The sequence below is a fragment of the Sinohyriopsis cumingii genome, chromosome 1 (genome assembly GCF_028554795.1).
Source record: "Sinohyriopsis cumingii isolate HCF-2022 chromosome 1, ASM2855479v2, whole genome shotgun sequence".
Taxonomy (NCBI): Eukaryota; Metazoa; Mollusca; class Bivalvia; order Unionida; family Unionidae; genus Sinohyriopsis; species Sinohyriopsis cumingii.
Genome location: NC_142961.1, coordinates 188722132 through 188740967, shown reverse-complemented (window position 1 = coordinate 188740967; position 18836 = coordinate 188722132). Strand labels below are relative to the sequence as shown.

General features: G+C 36.3%; 1 protein-coding gene across 7 annotated transcripts in view; it reads right to left on the bottom strand.

Moving 5' to 3' along the window:
- The window catches only part of LOC149808553 (ral GTPase-activating protein subunit alpha-1-like), a 274534-nt gene that overhangs the window by 57951 nt on the left and 197747 nt on the right, over positions 1-18836 (bottom strand). For all 7 annotated transcript variants that reach the window (XM_089978950.1, XM_089978978.1, XM_089978968.1 and 4 more), the window contains 4 exons: positions 17524-17679; positions 9598-9756; positions 3520-3647; positions 3018-3133 (listed from right to left, as the gene is read on the bottom strand). In XM_089978950.1, coding sequence (XP_089835076.1) covers positions 3018-3133; positions 3520-3647; positions 9598-9756; positions 17524-17679 — 559 coding nt within the window. The remainder of the gene's footprint in view (positions 1-3017; positions 3134-3519; positions 3648-9597; positions 9757-17523; positions 17680-18836) is intronic.

The following is an 18836-nucleotide window of genomic DNA, read 5'->3' as shown; positions in this document are numbered from 1 at the left end:
GATGTATGCTGGCCACTCTGGATGTCATTTCGGCATAATTTTTATTTAAGACCAATCAGACACCATAAGAGTCCTCTGGCAAAACCCCATGTTGATACGACTTTCTGTTTCGTAGAAGTAGACATTATGGTTGCCATACTGACCATACTGTATTCATTTATGATGAATTAGACATCATACGAAGTCGAAAACTCAGTGTCAATATAACTATCCATCTACAAAAAGTTGGAATTAACAAGATTTTCAAAATGGCTGATATGTTAGTCACAATGGAGGTTAAATTAGCACCATTTTCAACTAAGATTAACAAAACTTCAAGGCATCATGTCAATTCATTTCTATATTATTAAATTTAAAAAAAAAATAAGTGTGCACTCAAGTAGTGTCATGAATATGGGGCCTGGTAATTTTGCCTACTAAATACAATACTGGAAAAGTGTGTGTGTGATGTGGATTTTTAAGGTAGCTTTAAACTTTTTATCAATTATATTGCTACAACTGCACTGTGACAGTTTAAAGAGATGTCTTCCACTGGGGAATCATGCTGTAGACATGTAGCATCATGTCGTGTTCAGCCACATTATCCTGACACCAGGCTGACCAGTCCTAACACTAACCTCTTAATATGGAGCACCAAGCGAGGAAGCTGTTAATAATAATAATAGTGATAATAATAATAATAATAATAATAATAATAATAATAAGGACTTTGCATAGTACCTAATCTTTAAGAGCTCTAAGCACTTTACAACATTTCTTGTAAGTTTCTGGTATGACTCTGCTGGGGTTCAAACCCACAACCTCATGCATCCAAGGCAGATACTCAGACCACTTAGGCCACTGGAGCAGTTTGCTGGGAAAGTGAATATTGATGGCAGAAATTTATAAATCCATAATGCAAATGCCTTTGATAATGATATACAGTGGTCACCCTTATGAATGCCCCCTCCCCCAAACAAGAGGCCACCTGCTCCTAACTGCCAGAATTCCTTGGCACCAATGAGTCTGTGTTCAAAAGTACATTCAAGAATGGCCACCCCTCTAATGTAACCAGCATATTAGTACAAAAATGTAAAATGTTCCCCTCACAAAGTGGCCACTTTTTATTTCAAATGTGTCCAAAACCAATTCTTATCGTAAGGTAAGTACCAGGTTATCTCTACCATCAATACCTGCCTCCCAATATCAGGTTTCCATTACTGAAAGAAGTGTTGGCTAAAGTACATTAATATTATGTCATTATCTATAAAAGCCAACGTTTACAGGAAATGAGAACAACAATGTTGTGATAGAGTTTTGAGCTTCACACCTCTGTCGAGTTCTTCTCTTTGATCATTAAAACTGGTCGTAATTGTTAAGATGATAACACGGTCAGCATAGGCTAAATATAGAGTTTGTGGATTAACACACACAGAGAAATTAACCTTGAACAAAACAGGGTACCAGACAAAGACCGAAAAATCACGTGACAATACATGTATCACTTCCTTTATGAAGAAGGCGTTTTGTCCACTCTACAAAAGTTTCATCCACATAATTAAATCACATACAGTTAGCAACATCCGAATAAATCATTACCAAACATTAACATGTCATCACGTAAACAGAGACATATTACTTTAGAAGAAAGTTGGTTATTCTACTCGACAACATGGGGGGTGGGGGGGTGAGAGTGGGACTTGCCGAACAAAATTATGTAGAAGGAGATTTGATTAAAACAATTTAATGCAGAAGAGATTTGAATAAACAATGTTGTAATCGATAAGATTTTTCAGCAGCAGTGGGAAAATGGAACAAATTGAAAGAGAATTATGTATGTACCAAGATTTAGATGATGTTTTTGAATGGTTTTGCGATGTGCATGACAACAATACCCACTCACACATAACGCTCATGTCAAGAATAAGAACTATTAATGTATATTCATTTGAAATAAGTCTATTCTTAAGAAAGAAGAACCTTTTAACAATTAATGTTACTTTTAAACGAAGATACTAAATGCTGTGAAGTATGTAGCTTTCATACCAAATACAATACATATACTTCTCACAAAAAATTTAGTCCTCCTCTGGAAAGGCCACCTGTTTTAATATAGCCACTTTCCAGGTTCAGAAGGGGTGGCCATATAAGAGGAGGACTACTGTATGTTTGAATTTCTTCAATGATGAAGATAGAGGTAAGGGTATTTGTGTACGTTTTAAAAAAAATACTAAATAATCCCACATTTTAAACTGGCAGGAGCAACTAGGCCCAATTTCTTCCATTTCTGGTATATGCACTTTAGTGGTCTAGGTAGGTACTAGTAAGGTGTAGTTGACTCCAGAGATAGCTGACCAATGGGTCTCATTGACCAGGCACTTGGTGGCAATATTGGATGTCAGATCAGAACCATTTTCATTAGCCTTTCAGTGAAAATCCCATGCTGATATGACTATCCATTCAGGAGAAGCAGCGATAACAAGATTTTCAAGATGGCTGCTATGGGATGGAAAAAGTTTGTTTCCTAGATGAATCAGACCACCAAGCTGATGTGATTCTGACTTTTGTTTGACATGTACAAGTGTTTAGGTATGCTTTAAAAAAAACCCTATAATTGGACATTACATGTGTTTGAGTGATTTAGATATACCATTACTTAAGTCATGGTTCTCCTATATCAAATTTTACTGGACTAGAATATTAGACTTATAGAAGAAACTGTAACTGGAAAATCTGAGGTTTTAAGTAGGAATGATTCTGATAAAACTGGAAATGTTGACATCTCTGTAAATAAGTTGAGCACATGCTTTACCAACAATAATTAATTTGTGATACAAGAATCTTCAAATTTCAAACATATTCTTAATCAATACTTATCAAACACCTGTTTATCAGATGAAAACATACTGACATTTATGGGATGCACATTCTGGATTGTCAATGGAGTTTAACCTATACACTATTTTATATATAATGGTACATAAGCAAAAGAAATACCAGGCAGACTGAAGATTAAGGCTATTCATAATGACACTTACTTGCAGAATTTGGAGGCAGAACTGGAGCAAAGACCTGTGCTGAAAATTCTTCAAACATAGTACTCTCTACATGTTGTTGTATAACTGCATCTAAACATCTGGCCCGTTCCTCATAGCTAAATTGGAGTGAAGAAGAAACAATTGCCGGAAATTTTCTTTGAATATTTAGTTTAAGAATCACTCTTTGGCACTGGGAATAAAAGTACCAAGTGAAATACTCAATAGAATTCCTTGTTTGACTTGCTTAATGCACTGTGCAAAATGATTGATAAACTGTGAGATAACTATACATAATTACAAGTTCACATTAAAATAAACAATGAAGAGTTCTGTGTGTATACTTTATGAATTAAGTTTTGTCTAATGATTTTTAAAAAAAATACAAAAACTATGGTTGGTCAAAACATGTAAATCATGATGTACCAATTCACTGCATTTGTTGGTAACTGTACTTTTATATACTATTATTTTCATCATCAAAGTAAATTCTTGAGAAGGATACTAAGAGTGGTAGTATTTGTTGAGAGAGCGAATCATTCTGCTGGCATTAATTGCAGTTGCTCGGACAAGACCTGGAAGAACCTTCTGGTCCACTATTGCACCATCAAAGAGAGGTCCAAAAAACTCAACCTGCAAACAAAAACAATTAGTGATATGATCCTGTGAGTAAAATTATTATCATCAATAATATGATACCTATTCAGCATCAAACAGTTTTTGTGCCGTAATAGAAAAAGTACTTTGACACTCCAAGGTCCCAACTACAATCTTAATGCAAAGGTAGGCAGCTCTGTATTCCATAGTCAGCTTTCGGTTATGTACCAGTTTCTTAAACATCAAAAACACTCTTCATCATCAGTTATCTGTCAGGGTACCTCATATTAAATACAGAAAACTATGTTTTTCAAACAATGGTCCTCATACCATACATATGGATATCCGGTTTCTGTTTATTTTTGTATAGAAGTTCAAAGTCTCTTGCCGTATAAACAACCTTGTTATAAATCACACAGCAAAATACCTGCTGCATTACACTAATAGGTTATGTTTCTGAACCAGTCATTGTTATAAAACAAATAATAATGAAATAATTGGTCTCATAATCGGTATCGGCAATTTTAATAATCGGCCATACGTGGTATCGGCATAATCGGCAAAATTGTGACATCGGTACAGCTTTATTAACAATACTCAACAATCTCTCACTGTCAGCATTAGAATGGTAAAGACCCAAAATTCCTTTCATAACCTGACCAAGATGAGGAAATTTATGTCTTCCAGTGGTTGGGTCTTTAAGCTAGGAAATAAGGTGCCATGGCACATCAACTCTGTCTGCATGATGTACACTGTCAGGTAGAATGCCAACTTGATACTTCAAGAATTCTCCTTTCATATGATCCAAGGTAGACAAGAGTGGAAATAGAAATGGACAGACAAGGGTGGCAACAGAAGGGATATCTCTTGACAAAGACTCTAACACTTTTAGAATCTTACACTTTTAAAGCTTTTTGACTGTCTCTCTTTTATATCAGCAACTGAAACATTTAAAAGTACTTCATCTCTATATGTACATTTATGGAGCATGTAATCACAGGCTGTAGCACAATAATCTCTAACCTTTCACCTTCACAGCAAGAGTAGAATTATGTTCTATGAACTCTCTTGCTTCTGCACCAATAACTAGATCTTCATTACCTTTCTGGTTTGTTCTGTCATTAAAGTCTATATCAGTTAAAAGCTTGGCTTATGTAATGATGTCTGGCCTAATAAATATTATTAGCAAATTTGACAACTGGTTTGACAGAATCTTGTGCATAATATGAATGCATGGTTCTTTCTGTAAGACAATATTTGCTGCATCAAACAATGGAATGGCACTCTTTATAAACACGCAATAAAAGCTTTGTAACTGAACCATCTCACACTTTGATTTTTCCAAACAGTAAACAGATTCTGTTTTTTTTCTGTGACATCTTAGTATCCACGTTACTAGTTCTGGCCTTAGAAGAATGTGAAGATCCTGTATGCATCTTACTAACTACATTTGTAAAAAACTTATTCTCTGAAGAACCAGATCCAATTGGTTGATTTAGTTTACTAGAATGGGATGGAGTTTTCTGTCACAGCATTTATCTTTCACAATGTTAGACTGAGCCTGGATGGATATAGGCTTCTCAAATAAAAACTCCATGGATTTAAATTTCTTCCTTTCTGATAACCCATCCTCTTTATTATTAGAATTTCTACCTATACTTTCATCTCTTTGGACTTCTAACAGCAGACTGCTTTAGTGCTACTCTTCTTCATTCTTTTTTCCCCATTTCTCTCCACAGATTCACTTTCAGTTTGAAACAAAGCTTGTAGCTGTCCACAGTTTAAGTAAACCATCAAGTACACACATGCTTTATACCTTTATAGTCTTCAAAGTCAAACTCATCTTGCAACAACTTTTGAGCTTGTTTCCTTTTATTACTTTTCACCAAATAATAGCAGCTGTCAATTAGCAAATGACCAATATCTACTAATAATTTATCAGCAGCCTTTCCCACAGCAAGGTGCATCAAATGACAGAGGCAACCTGTTATTTACATTGATAGGGACATTTTCAAAATATACAATGCAACTGCTTTATGTATTCCAGTCATCACTGATGCAATATCAGCTGAAAACCCCATACAGTTCTGCCAACTTAAGTTAAACAAGTCAAAAATATTTTTTTCTGTGGAATCTACAGTTAATTCTAGTAATGAAAGAAGAACACTCATGACTTTGATCTTTTTGTTGTCAAAGTATCTGACACAAATGAGGTACAACCTTTTGGTGTCATAATCACTACTCCTGTCAAAGGCAATACTTAACAGCTCAATTTTCATGTCTTCTGCTATTTAAAGTGAAGTATCTTCAGCTAAATACTGAACAATATTAGATAATTTTGTTCTTGCACATGCATACTTTTCTGCTATTTTGGAATCAATAAATATCTGTTTGAACAAAGGACCAATGTTGTCTGTTGCCACTAGGGATAGTCCATGTTCTATTAAGAGCTCTGTAAATAACACCTCTGCATTTATAACATTTGTATCTGCACTCAAGTTCTGCTGTAAGAAAGAAGTTACCTTAGTATTTGAGTTAGTGAGATGATCTAATCTGCTATGTTTCTTTGTTTTCAAGTGTTTTCCACGTCACATTTACCACCATAACCAATATTAAAATCCTTTCCACACAGACTCAATGGGCGTGATGCTGCCCTAGAATGGAATGCTGTACTATATCATTCATGTATTCCTCTAAGAATCTCTGGAGAAATCATTTTTTGTCTTTATCTGATCCGTGATATTATTTGTAAAACATTTTTGCTCTGAAACACATATTGACTAGAATCCATTTGAACTGACTTTTAGTGCCCAATATTCAAATCCTTTTCACACTGCTCTAGAATGGAATGCTTTATTATGTTATTCATGTATTCATCTTTGGAGGATTGTTTTTTTTTCTTTTTCTAATCCATCTGTGAAATTTTTTAAAAAACATTATTGCTCTAAAACATGCATCTATAATTCATCTGACTTTACTTTTAGTGTCAATTAACTTGAGACTGGTTCTGTACCAAATATGAATCTGATTAATGAATCTGAGAACAAAGATTCAAAATTAGAAACCAGTCTGTTTTTTTTTCTGAACTATGCCATTCAGCTGCTGTTAATAGAATATAATGATAGTGTCAGGACAGTACAAGCCAGTCTATTGTACTCTTGTACAAAAGCCATTAGACATGCATAACTGTCAACTTGTATGGGTTACCCCTAATTTATGTGGTTCTTTTTCCATTTTCGTCAATGTACGGCCATACAACTGTCTTTTTTAAAATACATTTTTTATGTTCTCTTCTTATTAAAATTCATGTTTATTAAAAAAAAGAAGAAATTTTTGGTTTGCAAATCCAAGGAGTCGGGACATAATTAAAAATAAACAAATCAAGCATGATCCAGAATCTTTTTTAGCTACGTGCAAGCAATGTGAGAATAACTCTAATGTGCTTTGGAAAGCGATGGAAGCCGGGAATGCCGAAGTCAGGTTAAGTTGAAGTGTCCTTCTTTAATGAAATGAATCAAAATATATTAATACTGAAAAAAGTGTTAAGATAGCTTCGTTTCGTTCAAGATTCTTATGATCCTTTTAACCGATTTCGGTATTCCTAGCTTCCATCACATTCCAGGCAACTGAAATGTAGACAGCGGAAATTGAAAACATGTCCATTTACTTGTGTGGGAATTTGAACATATTAGGAAAAAGACATCAGTGTCAGTAAAGTCTGACTAAAACATTTAACTTTAATTTATAGAAAAGTGCCGATATAGGATGCGAGATATTTCTAAAATTTGACTTATCATTCTGATGTTAATTGACATCGGAACATGCTACCCAGTGCCATTATTGGGCAGTAAGACCTCGACACCTCCCCAAAAAATATATATCAGGTTGAGGTCTTACACTGTAGGACTAAGGGTTTAGGGGGGTAAAATATAAATATGTAATAATGAGACCATGATAAATCCAAAGAAGTTAATACTACACGTTGAAAATTTGTTTTTCAAAATAACCATGCATATATTTTTGTTATACTAGTAGCGACACTTTCGTTTTTGATTTGATCCACACCTGGATCATAAAGCACTTAAAGATGAGTTTGAGGATTATTGCAGGCTGCCTGATGAGTGTGTGACTGTATTAACAGATGATGGCCAGAAAAGGAGCTTTTGTAACTACTAGCTGGATATTATCAGCCAGACAATTAGTACTAGTGGCATCCACTTCCCAAATCTGAGTTCAGAGATGTAAATAATTATGTAAATGTGTGTCAAATTAGTTTGTTTATGGCATTTGTTGTTTAAAAGCTGTAGATCTTATGTAATATATGAATACATTTTTTTGTGTAAGGTTCGTTTGGTCTTTGTATGGTTTTTATTGGTCTGGCATACAGGTTTTCATCTCATGGGGTTGACAGGTATGGACATGACCTATAGCACACTATAGAGTGGTTCTCTAACAAACATGAATCATAACAATGAATCTGAGGCCAAAGTTCTGTAAGTATAAACCAGCATGTTTCTTGAAAAATAGGACAGCTGCTATAAATAGAACATATTAATAATGTTAGGAAAGTGCATGCAAGTTTATGAACAAGTGTACCCTTATGTTGCAGTTATGCAGAAGCTGTCTTTTGTATAATATGATCTGTGGGACTAATCGGATGTTAATAAAAAGGAGAAAACTTATTGTTTTTTTTTTTGGGGGGGGGAGGGGGATATACCGAAAAAGTGTCATTCATATACGGACAAGCTTCAGTAGTAATTTAGTGACAGTAATGATTATGCCAAAAGCGTAATGGATGGCATGTATGCCAGCATCAATCATTTGCACCCCAAGAACTTAATTCTGTCCATTAAGCTGATACCTGTAATTGGGACTGCAAAACAATGGCATACACAGGTGAAATCATTGAAGTGTTGCATTGTCCTTAGACTAAGATTGGCACCATTTTCAGTTAGGAACAGGAAGATATATCTTAATAAGTCTTCTAGTGAAAACCCACATGATGATACAACTTTTCACTTTGGAAAAGTAGAAACAACTCCTGTCATATTGGCCATATTGGATGTCATAATACCACAAGTTTGATTTAATACTAATATATCACAAGAATTCTGGTGAATAAAACATGCTAAAAAGATTTTCCATTCATGATTTCCAAGTAAGCTGCTGTGGTGACCGTGCTGGATGTTGGATTGGCACCATTTTTATTTAGGACCAACTAGGCATCCTAAAATGTCTTTTAGTAGAAATCCTTTGTTTACATGAACATCCATTTAGGAATAGCCAAAAATATTTTTTTTTAAAATGGCCAGTGTAGGGGACATTCTGATGTCCATGCAGCAGCATATTCATTTCAGATCAACATGTAAGAAGTCTTCTGGTGAAAACCCCATGTCAATTGAAATTTCCATTCAGAAGTATTAATAACAATATATTCACAGCGTCTGCCATGGTGGCCATTTTGGGCATCAAGTTGGTACTGTTTTCATTTACGACCATCAAAACATTATATGGAGTCTCATAGTGAAAATGCCATGTTGATATCACAGTCTATTCAGGAAGAGTAACATTTTCAATATGATCACTCTGGTGGTCTTCTTGGATGTCCAAGTGGCACCATTCATTTAGAATGAATAAGATCAGAGGATGTGTGCATGTGTGTGTGTGTGTGTGCGAGTGTGAGTGTCAAATGGAATCCTCCAAGTAGTTTAGGATGAGTAGCGGAAATAAACTTCTGGTAATGGATGGACAGACAGACGATAAAAAACAGGCCATCCCATAAGTTCTCCTTGGGTTTAATCATTACAGAAAGAAATGGGTAATTCATTTTCTCATACAGCACTTCCCTATGTATATAATTTCATGTGGTAAAAATGCATGACCCTCCATCATTATTTCTCATATGCAGGAGGAATGAACAATTTGTGCAAAACACTCAAGCAAGTGGCATAGATGGAACACTATTTGATAAATTAATATAACATACCTCTGGTTTTCTGTTGATCTGTATCCTGAATAGACCATTGTTTAGTGGATAAATAATGATAATGACATCTCCAAAGTCTGTAGGAATAATGCCACGTCTGTAATCTCGTGTGTGTTCTGACCACACAATGTGCACTTCATCATTTCCCAGGTGCCTCATCTAAGGAAACGGGTGGTTATACATATTAGAAAAGAATGGTCTATTAACTGGCACTCTTATAATAATATAATCTCTTGGACACACAAACACGCACTCACACATTACCACACAGAGGATTTTCAAGATGGCCATCATATTGGATATCAGACCATTTTAATTTAGAGTAACAAGATATCATAAGCTGTCTTCTGTTGAAGACACTATGTTGATATAATTTTCTTTTCAGAAGGATCAGCAACAAAAAGTTTTTCAAGACGGGTGCTGTGGAGGAATAATTGGATGCCATGTCAGTATCATTTTCATTGAGACTCAACTAGACATCATAGGAAGTCTCCTGATGAAAACCCGCATGTCAAAATGACTTTTAGTTCAGATGGAGAAGCAATAACAAGATTTTCAAGAGGGTCATCATATGAGATTTTGGTATGAAGGAATTGTTGTTGTTGTTGTTGTTGGTGTAGGGTTTAACGCCATTTTTCAGCACACAATAGGCTATACATGGCGGCCAGTATTAATGGTGGAGGAAGAACCCGGGAAAACCCCGGAAAGAACCACCGACCCTTGAGAAGCTCCTGGCAAGCTTTCTCACATACCCACATTGGCTGAATCCGAGACTTGAACCCACGCAGCAGAGGTGAGATGGCAGTGATCCATAATGGAGTGCGCATTAGACCACTCGGCCACAGGTATGAAGGAATAACATTCAATATGGTTGACATGGTGGCCATAATAATGTGGTTAGATAGGCATTTCTTTCTTTTAAAACCAATCAGACATCATAAAAGATATATTAAACAAGATATCCCAACACTTTTAATGAAAAGCCCATCTTGACATAACCATCTGTTCACAAAGGGAAGCAAGAACAAGATTTTTTTCAAGACAGACACTAAGGTCTCCATGCTGGAAGTTAGAATGACACCTGTTAGATATCATAATAGGTTTTTTAATGAAAACTTCATATCAATATATCCATCTAGAGAGTGAGAACAAAATTTTCAAACTGACCACCATGGTGGCCATATCGGGTGTCTGTCCAGAAAAATGTCATTTTTGATCAATCAGACATCTTATGAAGTCTTTTAGTCAAAACCCTATGTTGATATGATCATCTTTTCTGGTGGAGTCATTTAAGATGGACATATTCTGACCACAAATATACATGATCAATGCATATCATCTGTATAAACAGCAAACAATCCTGCTTTGAGCCGATGTAAAATTCCAAGGACAGTTTCTACAGCTGATATTTACGGAGTCAATTAAAAGGTAAGGTGTTCAGAGATAAACCACCAGTATTTCACAGATTACTGAACTGGCTGAGAATAAATGGGATGATACCATGTAAGTCCTTTGAACACTGCTGTGGGAGAGCCCATCAAGCTAAACTGCACTGGTTAAGTACACTAAGTGGCACAACCCCATTCGTTTCAGCCAGGAACAATTACTGAATGTATGTTGAAGAACAAAAGTTATTATATATCAATGTCTAGAATGAAAATGTTTAACCAATCATTAGTGAAGATTATATGCAAGTTTGTGATCAGAAGGGACATCTCTTATAAGTTGGAATTTACTGTATATATAAAGTGCAAAACAAGAAGATTATTTTGGCAGTCAGAATAGTGTACATGTCCTTCATTTTTTAAACAAAATGTTAAAATGCAGTCCTAATTTAGAAAAAGATCAGCCATACGCAAATTGAGTGAAGCCCAGCAACAAGAGTATCTATTTCTTTGCACATACTGTAAACACCATATTGACATTAGTCATTCTGAAGTGTACAGCATCCATTGACATAGCAACACCATGCAGCAAGTTTGCCACTCCCTCTGAACAATGCAGATGCAAAAAGATCATTTTCTGAGATCACAAAAATTCAACAAGATCTTTGGTGAACTCTGAACAGTACCATCCAGTCTCAAATGAGTACCAATATCAACATGATTGAGGTTTTGTATTACCTTCAACTCTCCCCCAATTTAGAGCCGCAAAGACTGCATCTACGAAAATATTCCACTGTCCAATGGATTTTAAAGACAGAAATTTTTTTAATATTTAATGTCTATTAAACTATTTTTGGTTTGTAGGTATATTAAATGTTCCAAAGAAAAAGTGCTATCTTTTATATCAAAACTTTTTTATGGGCTTGAATAAAAAGATAACTTATTGCCAGCTGGATATCACTTTTTTAGGTCACATGCAGTGAGCCCCTTAGGGACCTTAAAACATACTCTTGAGTCTACAAAACCATGCAACACCATTTGGGAATACGGCGGGTATCTTAAGTCCATGTTGTTTATATTTGTAAACACAAGCCGCATGTTGCACTGTTCCGGAACACAATATATGGATTTAAAAAAATGAACAATTATTGACCGAAGAGAAAAATTATAAAGGAAAAATTTTAGTAAATTATTTTTTCTGAAAATACTTATTCAGTCACACTAACATCAAGAAATTACTCTGCTACCTCTGAATCAAGCCCTTCCAGAATGATAAAAACACTAAGTCTTTTCATCCATACAGCATATCTCTCTCTCTCTCTCTCTCTCTCTCTCTATATATATATATATATATATATATATATATATATATATATATATATATATATATGAATGAATGAAAGGAACTCTTGTAGATTAATTCCCCTCATTTCTGCTGTGTGGCCACTTGTATCCCAGATGTTTACTAGTTTAAGCTTGAACAAAACCTGTAATATGATGTTCACATTTTCAGGAATAGGGTGGAAGGGATAGATAGCATTGTGATCAGGTAAGAGGAACATAATTAAATATACAATTTCTTTTCTCCATCATGCATATTACCCAATTGCATTAACATTAGGATAACAGGTAAGAAGAGGAGAAAATGCTTAGGCATCCAGTCTCTATCCATGTCACCCTGTAGGAACAAGATGACTACTGTGCTGAAAGAATCAACATCTCCTAATGTGATGTTCATACAACCCAAGATTACGTGTTTACACATTCTGTTGTGGGGTTTAAGGCCATTTTTCAGCACAAGATAGGCTATACATGGCAGCCATTATTAATGGTGGAGGAAGAACCAGAGAAAACCCCATAAAGAACCACCAACCAACAAGAAACTAATGGCAAGCTTTCTCACATACCTACATAGGCCGAACCCAAGACTTGAACCTGTTTACAGATGTGCATGAGCGATCACTGTGGTATCCAGACCTGACTCTTGCCTAACAGTCAAACTTTAACCAGGCAAATCCAGCATAAGCTTTATGCTCCTGGGGTTTAACAGGCCATGGTAACTGTCTGGGCAGCTACCATTATTCCAAAAGAATCAGTTCTCTCCTATATAAGATCATGCAAAGAAAAGCTGAAGAAAGGAGACTGAGTGTGCTAGCCAAATGACTCCTCTAACTGTTTTGAATAAAGACATATTCAAAGTTTAAGTTCATGGATAACACTCAAATTCAGTGAGTTGAAACCTTCGTGAGTCATATCTGATCCTGTGATATTTCAGACTATGTCAATAAAAAATCCACATTATTCATGCGGCCAGCACTTGGGGGGTTATTTCTTTCCTCATTTAAATGGCAGGAAGAGCCTTTGACAACTACAGTAAACATTCACCTTATGCCTCTGACAACACCTGAAGGCACATAACAGGTCATGCAGTTTCACCATTATCCTTCATATGGCAAAGTAGTGGACCATCTAGGTGTTGGAATCCTCTCCACAATCGAAAAGCACAACTCTTCATGCAGGGCATCCCTGACAAGAGTCAGGCATGAAGGAGTTTCTCCAGACACAGAAGGAATAAATGTAACCTCAGATACTTGAGCAGCTGTGGGCGTGCTATGAATTTCCTTGGTTTGACAATCTCCTGATTCAGCAGATCATTGATCCATAAGTCCCATCAGAGGGGCAATCACAACTATTTTGCAAAGCCTGCCCCTCATTTACTGGACTGGTTTTTATATGAGATCTGTTGGACAGAAGGTGAATGCCCATATTCTCTCCAAGCTGATTGACAAGGACTCTATGTCCTATGCCTCTAGGTCTGGGAATGGAGAGAAGGTGTGTAGTTTGTTGTTCTACCTCCTCACAAATAGGTCTAGCATTAGTTGGCCCCATAGGGTGCAGACTCTATGGAAGATGGACCTATGGGGAGACAACTCTGTATGAAGCTATTGGCATTGCCTTGATAATGAGTGATCTAGGATACAGAGCCTGCCAAGATGTGTTAAATTCGAATGTATATATGATATTGGACACACCAACTAAGGTACTCCCATGCCATAAGGTAATGGTCCAATGATTTCATCCCTCCTTGTTTGACTGAACTGTACAATAATATCAGAACCATCTCTGCATGAATTCCACCCTTGCATGGGAAGCATTCAAAATGACCATCATTTCCATAAAATTTATGTGAAAAGCCTTCTTTTGTAGTGTCAACTTGCTGCTGACCATCATAAAGTCAAGTAGCAAATTTGTCCCTCATCCCAACAACTGGTGTCTGTACAGATGGTGAATATGGTTTTGGGGTTTCTAAAGGAATTCCTGCTGCTAGCTACTCTCTGTCTTCCCAGTGAAAAAGACAATTTGATTTTGATTTAGATTGTAGTCTGGTGATTAAAATGACACAAAATCATACACTAATGTGCTAGAATCTGCAGAGGGCAAATGAAATAGATGCCAAGTTATAACAGCTTGATCTCCATATTAAGACAGCTAAGGAGTTAATACAAGTTAGAACCTCCATACATAATCAAAATTCTGAGATGGGAGGACAAGATCTGACTCATCATGCCTTGGTTACAAGCGTTCATTAAGGTGTTTACAATAATGTTATGAGCAGCCTAACCTTCGAAATATGGAACACCAATCCACAGGCATGGTCACTTCTGGCCTTTTTGACAAGAGATGCCATGTCAAGCAGGAAGTCACCATGTCATTCATTACTAACTTTAATGTGGAGCAGACAAGATGGTGGCAATAACATCTTTGTCAAAGCTAGGTAAATCCAAATGATTAACATTGGGATGTCACTTTTATGAGTGTGGTGAGAAGGTTTCAGGCATTTAATTCAACAAAAAGAAAGCCCTCAAATTCTATCTATTATCTGCACTCACTGAGAACTGTAGTAAAATTCTGAAGGATTGAATTTTGTTATTTTCATCAATGTCCACAGAGGCCTTGCCCTTTTATGCAGTATTGACTGGAAGTGGATAACGGCATTCTGACATAGCCATTTTTTAAATATCTCTTCAATTTCATCATAAAATTGAATCTCATCCTTTCCATGGTTGGATCAGAATGTTCTGCAAAGTTCATGTCACTACCCTCATAGACCATGGGCTTGTCCGTTTGTCCTCCCCCTGTACACTATGTATACAGCATTCTGTACAGCAGCGATGATGCCATTTCATCAACATGCATTAAAAAGTTTCCACCTGTCAGACACATGCATGTTAGTAGGGCTGGCTGAGTCATGTCCATCAGTGTGGTCCGGCAGGATAATGCCCCTCCAGCATGTTCAGTTGGGCAAGGTCAATGACTTGACAGACAGTTTCAATAGCGATGATGGTTTGACATGTACTGGAATCATGGATATGGTTGGTCTGCCAGTAAGGACAGTATAGTGGGCATATGACACCATCAGTGTAGGAACTGTCTAATAATGTGCTGTTCTCCATTCAAAGATGACACAATTTTAATGAAACTGCACATTGATTGTTTGGATGGCTGGACCTACTGTTCAATGGTCAGGATGGTGAATGGCAAATGATATGCATTGTGCTGGCCAGTCCAGCCAGCAAAGTTGAAGGGTAATTCTTCAAGCCTGACTTCAACATTCCTAAGTCCATGCTTCAGTGGGAATATAGGCTTGTACTCAGTGGGCTGCCAAAATGAGTTAAACATAGTCCTAGTTTCATTTAACTAGCTCAATGACGTTTCAGACAACAGAGCATGCATATCGTAAGGATTAGAATATGGCTTGAGTGAACCGATTGGTGTGGCTTTGAGAGGATCTGATGCGATCTTTATTGTGGGCCCTACTATTGGTATTTTTAGTCAGAGTGTGGGTTCAGCACCTCTACATCTCCAATTAAATTGGTCAACAATTCGAAATTTGGATGAACACTTAATACTTCATGTTTAGAAGACTTAGAACGTGCTATTTTGTTATGACTCTTCTGCTGCTATTTCAAGATGGGTGTGAAGAACATTATGTGCAGGTAAGGCAGATGTTGTGATTGTCCTCCACAACTTTTATGTGCCTGCACTTCTTGCAATTGAATGACATCTCTGTAATGAAGGTGAGAAGAACAAACAAACAAGCTCATACAACAAATATAAAATTTGTTTAAACAGGCAAGCTTGCATTTTTGGTATGATGAAAGAAGTGTGAATGAAACCAAAACTGATCAGCCCAATACAATAACATCATTGAAAACTGGAGTGTAACCTACCAATATCATATGGACAAAAATCAGCAGTAAAAAAGAATGCATAAATACAAAAACAAAATCACCAGGAAAAACACAAATGTTGTGAGTGTGATTTGGATTTAAATGCAGCTTTAACAACACATGTTGTATACAACAGGTACATCAAATTTTCACTCACTATATCGCTGAAAATAAATGTTTGGGGGTTGGGTGGGGAACAAGTATAAAATGCAGTCGATACTTTGGCAGTAATGTTCACAGTTGCAAGTGAAAGTTTAAACTAATAAATAGATGGGATACCAGTTGCCACCTTGTGCGAAATGTTAAGAGTTATATCGGTTCATTTAGATGATGTATAGACAGGAAGACATTTTTTCATCTTTCTAGTGGACTTGATTCTGAGATAGAAGAGAGGAGAGTAATTTCCTAAAGTTAATGTGATCAGGTAATGCATTTGAAAGAAATATGTATGTTTTATTACAATCTGCAAGATATTTTTAATGTATCACTGCAAAGTTTAAAGAACAACTCACAAATCTGCTAAAAGCAAAAGTTAAAGAGTCGTTTACAGTAGGTGATTTAAACAGGATATAATGCTGATCTACACCTATACGTACTTGTCATGATGGAACCTGTCATATATTGTAATTGGCTGTAGACAAATATGGTAATTAGCTTGTTTCATCATCTCAAATGACCATTAAATTCTCAACACCTGTCAAATTAGTTCAGCTCAGCCACTGGGTAAGCACATAATTAGGTTCTTGTGGAAATGCTAGCCGGTAATGAGATGACTGAATAAAAGAAGGCATGTCACAGTTATGCTGTACACATTAAAACCCAGTTAAAATAAAATTAGAACAAGATTTTCACTTAACAAGGCTTCTTTAAACGGTACTTATTTTATACAGTTACCATCAGCAGGCATTTACCAACATTTTCACTGATTGTCATTTTGTTGTAGATCTTATTTTATTGAAAAAAATTCCTTAATTTATGATGATTCCGAATTTCCATGCAAAGATTGCCATTTTTATGACAAAGTAAGTTATATCCCAAATGGTCATTTACCAATTTCGATTGCAATTGGTTTAATGTTACAGAAACAAAACCTTATGTTTTTCCTTTTCTAATAGGATAAAAACATTGGTAAAAACACTTGCTTCCACTTTATATGTAGGTTGAATGTAATCATGGTGCAGTAAAATAAGGGAGTGGTGTACTTGGGGGAACATGATTTGCGACAGCAAAATCACTTTCAATGGTTAATGATCACTTAATACAGGATTATTATTGCAATGTTTGCACACAGCCACTAATTCATCTCTCACCTTTATATGCCTGGACTCCTCATTGCCGGATGGTATCCTTGTAGACACGTGATACAGAATCTCATATGTGGACTTTGCATAGTATGGTGCTGTGTCTCCAGTGCTTCTGTTCTGCTGTAAACCACCAAGAAAACCCTTATGGCACTCTAGATCCACCTGCAGCAAATAAAAAAACCTGCATTAATTATGAGTTACATTATGGGAAAAAAGCACCATAATTAGATTTGTGGGCTGCAGAAGGGAAGAAAAATGGGTGGGGTGTACTCACTGTTGCTATGTTCTTGAATGGATCAATTTGCTTCACTCCTTGAGAATACAATTCATCAGTACCAATCAATCATTTCTGCAAGATCTTGACCACACATGTGCTTATATTCAAACACAAATTCTACCTTGTTGTTGTTATAGTGTTAACGCCATTTGTCAGCACAAGATAGGCTATACATGGCGGCCAGTATAAATGGTGGAGGAAGAACCCGGAAAACCCCTGTAAAGATCCACTGACCCACAAGAAGCTACTGGCAAGCTTTCTCATGTAACCATACTGGCCAAGCCCAAGTATCGAAATCACGCAGACAGAGGTGAGATGGCAGTGATCCATAATGATGAGCGCTTTAGACCACTCCAACACTTGGGACCACTCAAATTCTGCAAAAGCACTGCAGACTGAGATCACCGACAAAAAGACAGATAGATGATGATCTGATACACCTTTACTTGAATTTTTACATGTGCATTGGGCATAACAATCATGTAGGTAATTTGCATGATCTTTTCAACATTGGTTTTAAAAGTGATTCTCTATTGTTTTTTGAGAAACCCAACATCCTGTGACCTGGAATCAATCTCTGCATGTCTTTTTGCCTCAAAAATGAATGCATCTGTTCTGTTTGCAAAATGCCTTTTTCCCCCTTCTTTTCTTTTTGAGAAGACATGGTGGTTCAGTGGTTAGCATACCAGACCTGTGACCAAAATAGTGTGGATTCAAATTCTACAATTGGATCAGGTATTAGAAGATACTATAGTGTGTCTCCAGGTAAAGCACCTGACTCCAACTGCTTGGCATTAACTAAGCAACCTATTGTGCTGTAAAACACCAAACCAAATGGAACAAAAACAAGAGTCCCTTAAAAAGACTGATGCTCTACTAGGATAAAAGAACTTCCAGGAATTTAAGATAAGACTGTGTCTGATAGTCTTCCGAGAACACAAGATTTTCAAATTAGCTGCTGTGGTAGTCATATTGGAAACCAGATTGGCGCCATTTTCATTTACGCCCAAGTAAACATCATACAAAATCTTTGTGTAAAACC